Source organism: Lichenostomus cassidix, chromosome 2, assembly GCF_008360975.1.
Source record: "Lichenostomus cassidix isolate B80296 chromosome 2, HeHo_3.0, whole genome shotgun sequence".
In the NCBI taxonomy this organism is placed as follows: domain Eukaryota; kingdom Metazoa; phylum Chordata; class Aves; order Passeriformes; family Meliphagidae; genus Lichenostomus; species Lichenostomus cassidix.
Genome location: NC_139482.1, coordinates 143,602,239 through 143,615,505, shown reverse-complemented (window position 1 = coordinate 143,615,505; position 13,267 = coordinate 143,602,239). Strand labels below are relative to the sequence as shown.

The 13,267-nt window shown below is 36.4% G+C and overlaps 1 protein-coding gene across 13 annotated transcripts in view; it reads right to left on the bottom strand.

Moving 5' to 3' along the window:
• The window catches only part of EFR3A (EFR3 homolog A), a 76,066-nt gene that overhangs the window by 6,035 nt on the left and 56,764 nt on the right, over positions 1-13,267 (bottom strand). For all 13 annotated transcript variants that reach the window (XM_085053592.1, XM_085053593.1, XM_085053598.1 and 10 more), the window contains 6 exons: positions 11,173-11,334; positions 9,815-9,946; positions 9,266-9,333; positions 7,902-8,029; positions 3,283-3,371; positions 25-73 (listed from right to left, as the gene is read on the bottom strand). In XM_085053592.1, the coding sequence (XP_084909718.1) occupies positions 25-73; positions 3,283-3,371; positions 7,902-8,029; positions 9,266-9,333; positions 9,815-9,946; positions 11,173-11,334 (628 nt within the window). The remainder of the gene's footprint in view (positions 1-24; positions 74-3,282; positions 3,372-7,901; positions 8,030-9,265; positions 9,334-9,814; positions 9,947-11,172; positions 11,335-13,267) is intronic.

Sequence of the window (13,267 nt, the reverse complement as noted above, 5' to 3'; positions counted from 1 at the left end):
AAACACAACTACAATAAATCTTACCAATGGCTTTCTTCAAAGATTCAAAGGTGATTTCTTCAGTATTATCAACCTAAGCACAAAGAAACAAAACTCCTTAATCATCACATATAATATATAAGCTTCTAAAAAATAAGGAATGTGACAAACACTGATGGCCGAAACAGCCAGAACTTTTCTGCCTCACAAATCTGTAACAACTTTATTTGGACTTTCTGTTACAGGCAAGAAATCACTAATTCACATTTTTAAGCCACTGAAATTAGTGAGGAAATTTTTATCCAGTGAGATAAAGGAAAACTTTCGTAATTCTAATCAAGATGCTTTATGGCAACAATACTTTACAAATGGATTTGAATTTTGGCAGAACACCCCTTTAGGTCAGGAATAAGCTGTAGTGTCTCTGCACTGTAAAATCTCAGTACTGGTCCTTAGACAACTGTTGCCAATAACATCAACTGCTTGCTGAGACTGAGTTACCAGCAATGTGATGCTAAAATAAGAGATGACAGTGGAGTGCAGAATGGAAAATGGTTACTGCTTTAGGCTAACTTTGTACTATTATGACTCCAGATAATTTGGTGCTTACATGATAAACACTGGAGTTAAAAGGCTCTTCATGACAAGCTATCTCTGATGCACTGAGAAAATCTGTTCACCTAATGATATGAATATCCATTTGCTGCTGCAGATGTACTTCACCAGGAATTGCCTGGTGCTGCAAGATTACCAAAGTGCTTCAATCAGTTTTAGACCTAGTTTCTATACCAGTAAATACACTTACAGTAAAACCACTGTCATGGTACTAGGGTAGAATGTTTAGATGGCAGAACAGTGTTCACCTGAACGTAACATGGTTTCTTGGCTTGAACTTACCCACCTAAATCTTTCCAATATGTAAACAGGCAGCACTTTTATTTTTCCAGATAAACGCTAATTGTTTAGAATGGTCTAATAAGATTTAAAAGAAGAGATTTGTAAAGGTGGCAAAAAATTCCTTCATCCTAATCAGAAGACTCTGAATTCTTTCAATTTTTTGATTCATTGTCTTGAGCTACTGTTAAGGGAAAAGCCAGCAGAAGTAGCTGTTTCCTTTTTACATGAGTGTTATTGCATGAGCTGCATCTGTAAATTATACTTTTCTAACAGCTTTTAATGTATAAGCACACATTCTCTACCTCTGAATAAATAAAAGACTAATAAATAAACAGTGAAACACCTTTATTGTCCAATATTTGTGGATATGGCTATAGATCAAGAGCATCCAGGTTCTAAATAATCCCCTTTTATACAATTCATGTTTGGTAAATAATACGTGTTTATGGTAGCCTTTCTTAGTTCTGGTTAACATCCACAGTAGCTGCTGATATTACCCAGCATTATACTTGGTTATTAATATCACAGAAGCACTATCTACTTTTACAAGTGCTTTTACTTGTTATAAATGGAGCTAACTGTGGAATAGCCCATCTTCCTGAACAGGATTCACTAACAGACTTGGCACCAGAAAAAACTTTGAGTCCACTGACAGAAGAATTGCATTTGTAATGTATAAAATACCAACTATTTTATGGATAAACAGTCTTCTACCTCAGTGCAGAAATGATACATCATTAATCCTAAAACTTCCATTAAGTAGGTAATCCTCCCAGTCATAAACTTTATGCTTTTTTTTTCTTTTTTTCCAGTTTAATTCTGCTGACTGTTATGGATTGTTATACTTACTAATCTACACAGCAAGAAAACCAGAATTCATATATAGGTATGAAGGTGCAGTAAGCTAACTGGAAAATATTGTTTTCTCCTTTGACTTCTAAAAAACCTCATAAAGCAAGTCAAGGAGGAATACTTTGTTCCTGTGTTTCTGATTAATAAAATTCTTGGCTTTAAGAGATAAAAAGTAATTCATTACCCAAGACACTGGACCACATTAAGACCACATGAAACTGAGAACCCAGGTTTTGATTTATCTACAGCCACTATATCCACTTCAAAAAGGTCTATGTATCAATGCCTGACATAACATCAGCATAACTTGAAATCTGAAATGGAACCTTCTCTCATTTAATTCTACTTTCAAGAGAGTTGTTCAGTCACACATCACCACATATAATGCATAATTTTAAAAAAGAATATGAATGTCAAACAGCCCCAATCCTATGAAGAGCATTTACTTGCTTCAGAAAGCTAGAGATCTGCCTGTCTCACTTATTTTTCAAACACCTTTGTTATTCTTTCTCCTGAACTTTTATCTGTATCCTTGCTAAAGCACAAAAGCAAGAAGTGAACACAAAAGATCATCTGAGATATTGTCACCACAAAGCAGAAAGGAGTAATAGCAATATTAATAATAATAATAATAATGTAAAACATATCACTTCTGTCTAAACTGGAGCTTGCTCCTTTGCAATAGCTTAATACTGAATTTTTAACTAACATTCAGCTTGACTCAGTCCACACATTTTGCTTCATGTCTCTAGGCAGTTTCTGCTTGAAGATGCCAAAAGTAGGAATCATCTGTACCTCATTTGAGGTACAAACACCTCAGTTTCAACAGCTAATCTGCATTGCAGCCAGCAGAAATCTGGTTAATAAAAATCAGCAGAACCTCGGAAAAGATTCAGTAGAAGTAGAAATTTATTTTAAGAAATACTTCAAATGAAGTGTCAAACGATGTGGGATTATTTTAATTATAATGCAGTCTTCCTAAGGGATAATTAGCATCAGCTCCTGTACCCTACATACAAACTATTTGTTGCTACTTTATCCTTCCCATGACTTTTAAGTGCTGCATGCTAAACTCTTCTGCAGGGCAGCAGTGACACTGGGGCATGTAGCCTGCCTAGTCTTTACCTGTCCTACTCAGAGACAGCAGGTCTCCCACTATCTCTCTAGGCTTCTATCTCATAGCCCTAGGCTGACAAACAAATCTCTCAACTACTTCAAATGATACAAGGGTGCAGATGCTGAAATTTACTGTATCCCTCAAAAGGCAAAGAAACCATTTGAGAATATTTACGTATAAAATACCAGTTGTTTGGCATGTAAATATATGTTTTGCTACCCCATATTCTGCAGTACTATCTGTAAAAACTATAGTGAAAAAATACTCTTTAATGAATAAGATTAGCACAGTATCTTTGACAACACATTTCTGCAAACACTCAACTTGAAAAATCCAACCCCCCAAAGTATTAAACATTGCTAGAATACTCAGATTTTTAACTTCCTGGGAAAACTCCACTCACGATACTGTTTTAAAATAATCTCTGATTTTCATACCTTATCCTCTGTGCTGGTGCCAGACAGAATATCCACCTGAATAGACAGTGTGTCCACAAGACTCTTCCTCCTGGAGAGTCTGTCCTCATCTAGCACAAAAACAAATTATCTCAGTTTTTGCATAACACACTTGAAACATGATCAGTCAAATTTCTACCCATCAGATGCAGATTTGTTTCCATATGCCTGTTTAACCCAAGATCGTCTATTTTATCATTTGAAGTGTTGTGAAAAATGACCAGTTATTGCTCTAAATTATTAAATATGAAGGAGAACAACCTTTTTATAGTTCCTTCACCCTCTCATTCCAGATCTTTTCAACTTTCCCTTGAAAGTCCAGAATTTTAAAAACTGAGATGAGGTCTTATTCAAAAGCAAAATAAATAACATAGCACATGATGACACATAGCTGTAAAATCCTTTATAAAAGCCTGAACTTATTTTTTTTGCTTGTGAAATTGAAATCTTAAAGTTTTAAGTTTAGGACATTCTGAAACAGAAAAGGGCTTCATTGAAGATCATTCACTGACAGAAGAAACAAAGATTTCTGAATGGAAATGAACAACAATCCTTCCTTATTCTTGTTGCTACAACTACCATATTCAGCGAGTCTAAAAATCTACTGGGTGAAAAAAATTCTCTCAATTTCTCACTTCTTACAAATATTTCAGCAGGTCCAGCTGGCCTAAAAAGTTGTCAGAAAAAGACCAACTGTGCTGATACTCAAATCACAACCATTTAATTAATGCATATAGAGATTATGATCAAATGATTCATCAGTTGATGGAATTTCCTTCTGTGACTGCAGTCCTGAGACAATACACCAATAGTGTTCTCATTTTTGACATTTAATATATTCATGTAAGATTTTAATAAACATTAAAAATACATTTTAAGACTTGTGAGGATCCTCTCCCAAACAGAGCCTTGAATGGCCTGACTGTTGTGTATCTCATTTACAAAATCATGAATTGCAATGCCACATTTTCGGTTTTAGCCAAGATCAAGCCATTTGGACCTGGTTATTATTATTTGACAACTTGCACTGCACAGTTAGAAGTACCTACAGGCACTTGATACTAAGAAAGCAGAAGGACTGTGAAAATCCCCCATGACAAGGGGCTCTTTTGCAACCTTTGTATAAACCATTTCTAGTAAAGCAAAGTGCTCTTGCAGAGCAAATATCGAGCGTGAACAAACAGAATTCATTCCAGCAGAGCTGAACAGGCTCAGCTTTTAAAAATCAAGAAATAACTTTCAGAAGTCGAATAAATGAAATGTCATTTTAAGATCAAGAGGCAATGAAAGAAGATTAGTGAAAAACACCTGAATTCTACTAATATTTGCCAGGTTCTCAGAAACCCTGAGCATTTGAAGTGGCATTCTGAAGGATTTACTGAATTTTAAATCCCTGACAGCTCACTGGTACATGACCCTATACATTCCAAATCTGAGGAAAGCACCTCAGTCCCTAAGAGAAAACACCTGACAAAACCACATCTCTGCTGCCATCTTGCTGTTCTCTCTGTAACCAACACACAAACACCAGAAGATACACTTCAGGGACTACTTTGGATAGAATTCATTTTTGTAATGGATGCCTCACTGTACCTGCCTATGAAAAATGTCCATTTGTCTCTAATTCAACATATTAAGTGGGTAAAGAAACTGTGAAAATTACCATTTTAAAAGATACAATGTTCATCCACACACATGAAGGAGCCCAGGCGCACAAGGACAGCGGTAGAGCCCCAACACCCATTGCCCTGCCAAGGCTGCCCCAGAAGCCTTGGCCCCATTGCCCAGGGACAATAGGAGCAGCTCTGTGTCACCTCACTGATCAAGTAGGATCCATAATTTTTGACAAGGGCATTTAGCAATAAGACAAGGGGCAATGGCTTTAAACTAAAAGAGGGTTTTAGATATTAGGAGAAATTCTTTACTGTGAGGATGGTGAGACTCTGGTACACACTGACCAGAGAAGCTGTGGATGTCCCACCCCTGAAGTGTTCAAGGCCAGGTTGGATAGGGCTTTGAGCAACCTGGTCTAGTGGAAGGTGTTCTGGCCTGTGGCAGGGGGGTTGGAACCAGATGATGTTTAAGGTCCCTCTTTTCCTGGGTGAGGGACTTCAGTCTTTGTGCAGTCATTATCCTGAATGGCCAGTGACTATGATGAATCATCATTCTTTGAACAACTAGGAGCTTCTGCCCACTTCCTACAAATTTTTTCAATGTCACTCAAAGAGGTAATTAGTACCATCACAAAAATGATACCAATTGGCTGTACTGCCTGCTCAGGAAAACAAAACAGGAAACTACCGTATTGTAAAGTACCAAATCATGAGTAAACACAACAGCAAACCTCACAGCATTGCTACAGGCATGTCAAGGAGAGAAACAAAAAAAGCGTAAGGAAACACTAAGTCCACTAAGTACAACACAATTTCTAGCCTAAAGGTCTTTAGGCCTTCTAAAAGCATTTTTTGACTGCACATCCAGCGACACACCACAGGCAGGAGAGCAGGCTGACCTACAGCTCATTTTTACCTTTTGACTTGTGTTTGCATTTATGAGGTTTTTTGCCTGATGGAAATAGAGTTGTATCAAATATATGTGTATATATAGAGAGAGAGACAAAAAGAAGATTGAAAGGACATTTAAATTATTAGTTTTCTCCCTTCCCCGAGTAAGAAAGATAAAAATGTATAAAAATTTGCAGATATCAATGTCCTTCAAACTGTTAAGTATCAAGACATAAAACAAAGACAGGATAACAATATTATGTCTATAAGTCATTGTTAAGCATTATGACACCGATATTTGGAAATACCGGAAATAATTAGGATGAAATATTTACTGGCCTTTGAGTTCAACTCTAGAATTCATAGGAATATACAAAAAATGAATAATTTTTAAATTAGGTTAATGGTCTCTTTTGAAACACTACATTCTAGCATTTTAATATTAATAGCAGAAATGTAACATTTCAATGCAGTAAAAAAAGAAAAGCTTAGGAATTCCAAAATATTCACTTGATCCTGATTTAGTTAAATTAAAACCTTGGAAGCTCAATATTCCACAGATTTAATGAATATTTGAGCTTAATAAATTTAACTAGCTATGGCAACAGTCAAGAAACAAATTTTGGTTGCTGCTCTTTACAAAAATATTACAAAAACCCCCAAACACATCTCATTCATATATGCTATGATTTAGGATTAAATATGGCAATTTCTCATCACCTGCAGAGGCAGTTAATCACACACTTGCAGCTAAACTTAATGAATCTTGATGTCAGAACTTACGTCTCTTCCTGTGTAGGAATGCATTTTTAGCAAAGTATACAAGAAAACCTTAGCAAGGTCATTTGGGTACAAATATATCAGAGTTTTCTAGAAGAGGCTTAACATAAATTTCAAACCAGGCTGTTTCCTCACCCCATTCTCATTCACTCAAAGCCTGTAACATTTCCTCACTTGCTGCCTACCTCTTCTGCCAATACTAAAATATAACATTAACTGTTTTTTTCAGATGCCAGAACAAACAAGTACAGGAACATTATCATTTTTAAAAGAAGACTTTCTTTTAAAAGAAAGCAACAGAAAACAGACACTGTGGCTGTATTGGAACATATCACTTGTGTGCCTGCTCACATTTGGGCTAAAACCATACCTGCTGTCTGGAGAACTTGATTCCTCCCACAACAACTAGCCAAAAAAGGTATTCAAGAGCAGGCAGCAATGTCCCTGAATCAGAGTGCAAAAGCAACACATCTGGCATTCACTGTCTGCATGTGCTATGGCTCTTTCTATGTGTGAACTAGAAAACACATTTTTCTGCTAGGTAATTTAAAAAGATCATGCTTTGGGCTGGGGTGTCCCCAGGTCTATTGCAACAGCAGTCAGTTCTATACAGCCACAAAACATGCACGGTTAAGAAAACAAATTCTTCAATCAGTTTTTTTTTCAGTAAGTTGCTCAATTGGCTGTTGAAAATACATTAAAAGCCAAAAGCATACAAATGTCCCATACTAGACAGTCCTTCACACATTATTCACACAGCCTGTGCAGCACGAACTCCTACAAATCTTCCTCAGGCAATACTTTATTTCCACTGTTACCTGACAGTAAGCTTGCATAGGTGTCTGATGGAGGAAAACATCCCATTCTTGCTTAAATTAGCATGTGCTCATTGAGAATTTAACTAAGGCAAATAAATCAGCACAAGACCATATGGCAAAACGATGGAGTATGTTTTATCCAATGTTTACATGAAAAGGATAAAGTAAGCTGACTTGTATATTCCTTCCTCCTTTTCAAGTTAGCACAGGTATTCTTTTGAATGCAAAGACTTCATTAAAAAGAGTCAAAGTGGGTTCTAGGCTTTTCTGTCTCACTTGCTTTCTTTAGGGAAAATAAAAAATTTAACAGGACAAATAGCTGAAAATTCTTAGCAATAATACAGTAGCTAATGAGAAAAAATACATCTTGAGAAGACAAAACTTATCTGATTAGGTTTTGTTGCCAAGCAGTCACATTACATTTCACTGGCACACAACACATTAGGAAAACATTCTTAATAACTGGTACTAAGTGGTGTTGCTACTAATCACCACTTACCTGTTACCTGGGGCACATAAGGAACAGACAATCTTTCCACACTGTATCCACTGCCTCCTAATGATTCTGCAATCTTGTTCGTCAGGAAAAACAATTCTGTTTCATCCTTCTCTAAGGATTTTGGAAGACTGTCAAAATATATATTTGAAGTTATTGTCTACCAATAGATATTTGTTGGTTAAGGAAAATATTTTTCCAGTGTCTGTGGGCAACCAAGAAGGGTCAATGGTACTGATTAGATGGAAATAAAGCTCGGTCCATTTTTTAGGAATTAATATACACTTAAAATTCATCCATTGAAAACCTCTGCAGTATTTTAGATTACTTTACATTTCTTGTTTATCTGAAATATGTTCTTCACCTATTCTTCTATACCTTGAGAGAATATGATCTCTGTTAAATAAAACAAACAAACAAGCAAACAAACAAAAACAAAAAAAAACCCCCAACCCTGCACAGCAACAGTAACACTAATAGTAACAGTGATTAATTAATTAATCGTAGTATTTTTCATTTTCCAGCAGTGTGCCCTTGCGGCAAAAAAGACTGTGGATATCCTGGGCTGCATCAGGAGCACTGCCAGCAGGTCCAGGGAGGAGATCCTTCCACGTCACTCAGCTCTGGTAAGGCAATACCTGGAGTGCTGAGTCAGAAGCTGGGCTCACCAGGACGTGGAGTTAACTTTAGACAGCCCACCAAAGGACCAGTAAGGCTGATAAAGGGACTACAGCATCTCTCCAGTGAAGACTGAGAGAGCTGGGACAGTTCAGCATGGAGAGAAGAAGGTGGATCTTATCAATGTACAACTCCCTTAAGGGAGGGAGGGTGGAAAGGCCAGACACCTTTCAGTGCTGCTTAGTGACAGAACCATAGGCAATGGGCACAAACTGACACACAGAAGGTTCTGGTTGAACACACTTTTTTTGTGTAAAGGTGACCAAGCACTGGCACAAGTTAGCCAGAGAGATTGTGGAGTCTCCATCCTTGGAGATATTCCAAAGCCATCTGGATGTGCACAGTGTGCTCTAGGGACCCTGCTGAAGCAGGGGGCTTGGACCAGATGACCTCCAGAGATCCCTTCCAGCCTCACCCATTCTGTGATTCAGTGAAAATTTATTTTGCTGTGTTAAAACACTGAGCATCCTATTGTGCAATGCCTCTGACTACAGTAAAAAAGTCTGAAATACACTTTTTTTTCCCCTGCAAGTGCACATGCTTTTAATGCTTGGGTTTCTTCTGCCTACCTAGAACACTATAAAACCTCTGACTTTTTTCACATATGTAACATTTTTCAACAGTGTATGATTTTTAATAGCAAAATAGGGACTTCACTGTCCACTAATTCCCATTTTCTATCTACTTACTTGCATTTGTCTTTGAAAATTGTTTCTGGTAGAAAATAAGATGCTTCCACACTTCTGGTTTCAATGACCTGAAAAAAACCCCAAAGTCAAATAGTACAAATGGAGTAGTTGGTTCCATAGTTGTCTTCTTCAATAACTAACCTTCACTAACACCTACCTCTGTATAAACGAGACCTTTAGGATTTCTTTTAAGCAGGGAAAGAGACTGTGGCTCTCACCCTTTAGACTAAAAATCTGGTTTTCATGGTTTTGTGCATGTCAATATTGTTTTACCAAAGACAATGGGGCTGTAAAGTCTTATACCAGATGGGGATTTGGCCCATTACATATGGTACTATAAGCAAAATAAAAATGCTGTACCTTGAGAGAAGACTAGTCTGCTTATAATTTAAGAGTCAGCAAGTGCCATGTGAGACTGATGATCAAGAACAATGTCAGTGGACACAAATATGGGAGATCAATACCACAAGCAATTGACACAAGTTATTTTCTGACTTTACAGTAGAATGTGTACTGTTCTAATTGACTTGAATTATTCAATCATGTTACCTTGCTGACATGCTGACAAAAGGCAGGGACTGCAATCATCTGACTCAGGAAGTTTAGGTAGGCTGCAACTAATGCCATGACACCACAACGATTAAACATTGGCAGATTATCCTCATTGATGATGGCAATGTCCTGAAATAGAGGATATAGCATTATGTTTTCCAAAGTTAACAGGCTGTCCTGAACATATGGAAGTCAAAATTATCATTGGTAATACTGGATATGATGTTTATCTGCTATTATTTAGCATTTGATATCTCTCATCTTAAAATTCTAGTCTTTTAGCTCACTCCTGAATTAGGAATATATTTATCTGAAATTAGAGATCTTAAAAGATTCAATCATTATGAAGAGAAATAAATTTACTCAACTCAAAATTCTGTTTCTCAGAAAGGAAGAACGGGTTAATGACTGATAGTCTCTTGCCCTTACCACCTGTTGACCACATTTTCCTCAGGAAAATTAGAAACGGCAGTTTTGATAATAAAGATCACCTGTGTGAGTCACAGATGCAGCGCAATAAAGGGAATTATTTAATGCATATTAGCACTTCTCTGTTTATTCAGATTACATTATTTTTGCTCTAGTAAAGCTCCTAGTGTCATTTCCATCAAGTGAGGATTTGGTTCAGTGACAGATTTTAAAATTAAGGATGCACACTGCATTTCAGAGGCTTCATAATGCAGCTGCACATTTGGGAATAAGGTTAATGACAGAGTGAATTGGGAATACAGGGCCTGATTTCATCAAATTTCCAGGGCACATGTTAGCACTACTTTTTTTTTTTTTTTTAATGCTTTATTTCAATGCAGATAAACTTAATAAGTTATACTGTTTCCCTGGGGACTGTATGCAAGTATGAGATAATGTTTGATCCTATTAAGGAAATGTTAAGGAACAAAGTCTGCTAAGACACTCACAGAATTTTACTCTAAGGTAAGATTAAATAGCCTGGTTTGATAACTATTCCCAACCAATCAATTATACAAAAGTCTTCATCCTGGGTGTGGACAGTCCATACATTTTATACAGAACACTCTCATAAGATCAGAGGTTGTAACAATACTTTGTCAATCTGCCAATAAATATGAGTGATTCTAAGAAGTTCCAGCACATTTCCACATCTGCAGTTTTTCCTGAACAGCACATGCAGTAGAAGTTTGTCACAAAACTGATTAGCTGAAGCTTCCCTGTAAGTAAGTGATAGGTACAAAGTGCACTTCCTTAGTGGATCAGCCAAGTTTGGACCAAATAATGAGATTTCCAATTTGAAGATCAATGTACAAAACCCCCAAGTTCTTCACATCTCCAATTACAAATATAAACTGTCAGTCAATGAACCCAACACAGACTCATACCTGCAAGGCAATAGCTAATCGAATGAGGTCAATAACCACTTCTTCATTGGCCAGTTCAATTGTGGTAAGAGCTAGAGATGTAAACAGCAGTTCAAAGTTTTTCTGGACATTGTCTTCTTCTTTGCAGCCTAAATAGATGTGTCTGTACAACTGCTGACCATGCTATAAAAGACATAAAAGGGAAAATGAGTATTAAATAATAGAATAACTTAGGTTACAAAGGATATTTGAAGGTCTTCTAATCCAGCTCTCTACTCCAAATGGGGCCAACTTTGATGTTAGATCAATTTAGACAGAGAAAGAGAAAAATTAAATAAGGATAAAATACATGTGTACACATACATACACAAACAAGTACATGATTAATCAAGTAGACCTACAGGTTTCTAACAACAGCTTCTTTACAAACACAGCACTGTTGTATTTTCTGCAGAAATGTACAGATAGGGAAGATGATACAGAGAATTGCATGATTATTGCACAGTGTCAGATGTTGGAATTAATTTCCTGTTGAAATATAAAAAGTAAAAAAATTGTCCATTTATGAAAAGAAGAAGCCAAAAAGTAATCTTGAAATGTTCTCATGAACATTCAAGTAACTGATGCTCTTCAAGTGTTATCCTTGTGAAGACATCAAATTTGTTCATTAAACAACTCTCCTTGAATAGCAAACCAAGAAAAAATTCTGCTAGAAGGTATTTCAGAATGTGAGCAGGGCTCATTTACCAACGTGTGTATGGATGCTGCAGCTCTAATGAAGAACCTAAGCCATTTAATGAAAGACTCTCCATATTAAAAGTGACTTTCTTCTCCTCATTACACTGTGTCTAACCAAATCTCTGTAAAGAAACTATTATCTCATCACAAAAATGCAAACACAAGAAATGCAGAATAAGCAGCGAGTGTTTCATGCAAGACACAACTGAGTACCACCCCAGCATTCTTAATCTGTATGTGGGGTTAAAGTCTGTTTCAGCTGATACAATTAATTTTCAAGATCTAAAGACTAACTCTGTCTCTAGAAGTACTAATTGAGCTCTAGAAGGACGAACAAAAGTTATTTTTAACTTCTCTTTTTCAAACAGGACATATTTACTTAAGAAATAAAGAAGATGTTGTTGGTCTTTTCATTACTTCTAAAATCAAATAATTGTTCAAATACACATTGTATTTAGAAAAGGGAGAAATGGAGCTATTAGCAAAGCCGAGAAGCTACTATGAACTAAGCAGAGTAAAGTTAGCTGTTTAAAGACCCAGTATATTTGGAAAATAAAAGTAATGAAATTTTTTATCCCACTGATAAAGAATTGCACTTAAAAAGGAAAACAAATGATTATGTGGATTTTCTTGATATGTGTCTTTCTAGAAGTCTGGAAAATGCAAGAAGTTAAACATTTCCTGTCAAAGAAAGGATAGAAATAAACTGAGAAAGTGGTCTGAAGTGAAGAGTTTTGTGGCTATGTCTGGTTCCATTCCACTTGGGTATGACACACAATTGCCTCAGGATCCCCATATAACATCAAGCAAGCCTAAATGGTCATCCAGATCTTAATGGACTTCTGGAGACGCCTCTTCTCTCTCCTTTGATTATGCAAAGAACTTGGGAAGAGCAGGCTGCTGACATGCACATCTACACTGAGTGAGTTACACTACACTTATGCACCTGAAACAGTATCACACAGATTATCATGGAATGACTTCATTGCCCAGGGTTAATACATTTTTTAGAAGCCTCTATGATCTTGAACTGTGAAGAATCCCTTTTCTTCTTCTGCCCATTGTTTCAGATCAGTATTAACAATTCTAATACTCAACTTGACAGCTACAACCTTCATCTAGCAAAATCAGTAAATACATCTTATCAAAGTCGCTTTAAATCACAGACATTAAATTAATGAATTAAAATTCAGTGTACTTTTTTTAAGATACGTTATTAAATAATGGCCATTGTTGGAGTAATTTTTTGTACTTGTATTCTTCCAGTTGAACGTGTACTGAAAATAATATTAACTGGACTAACTTAGCAAGAACATTTATCTTACAATGTTACTTCAATGCTGCACAACTCTAGTTTGCATAATATTTGCATATTTTT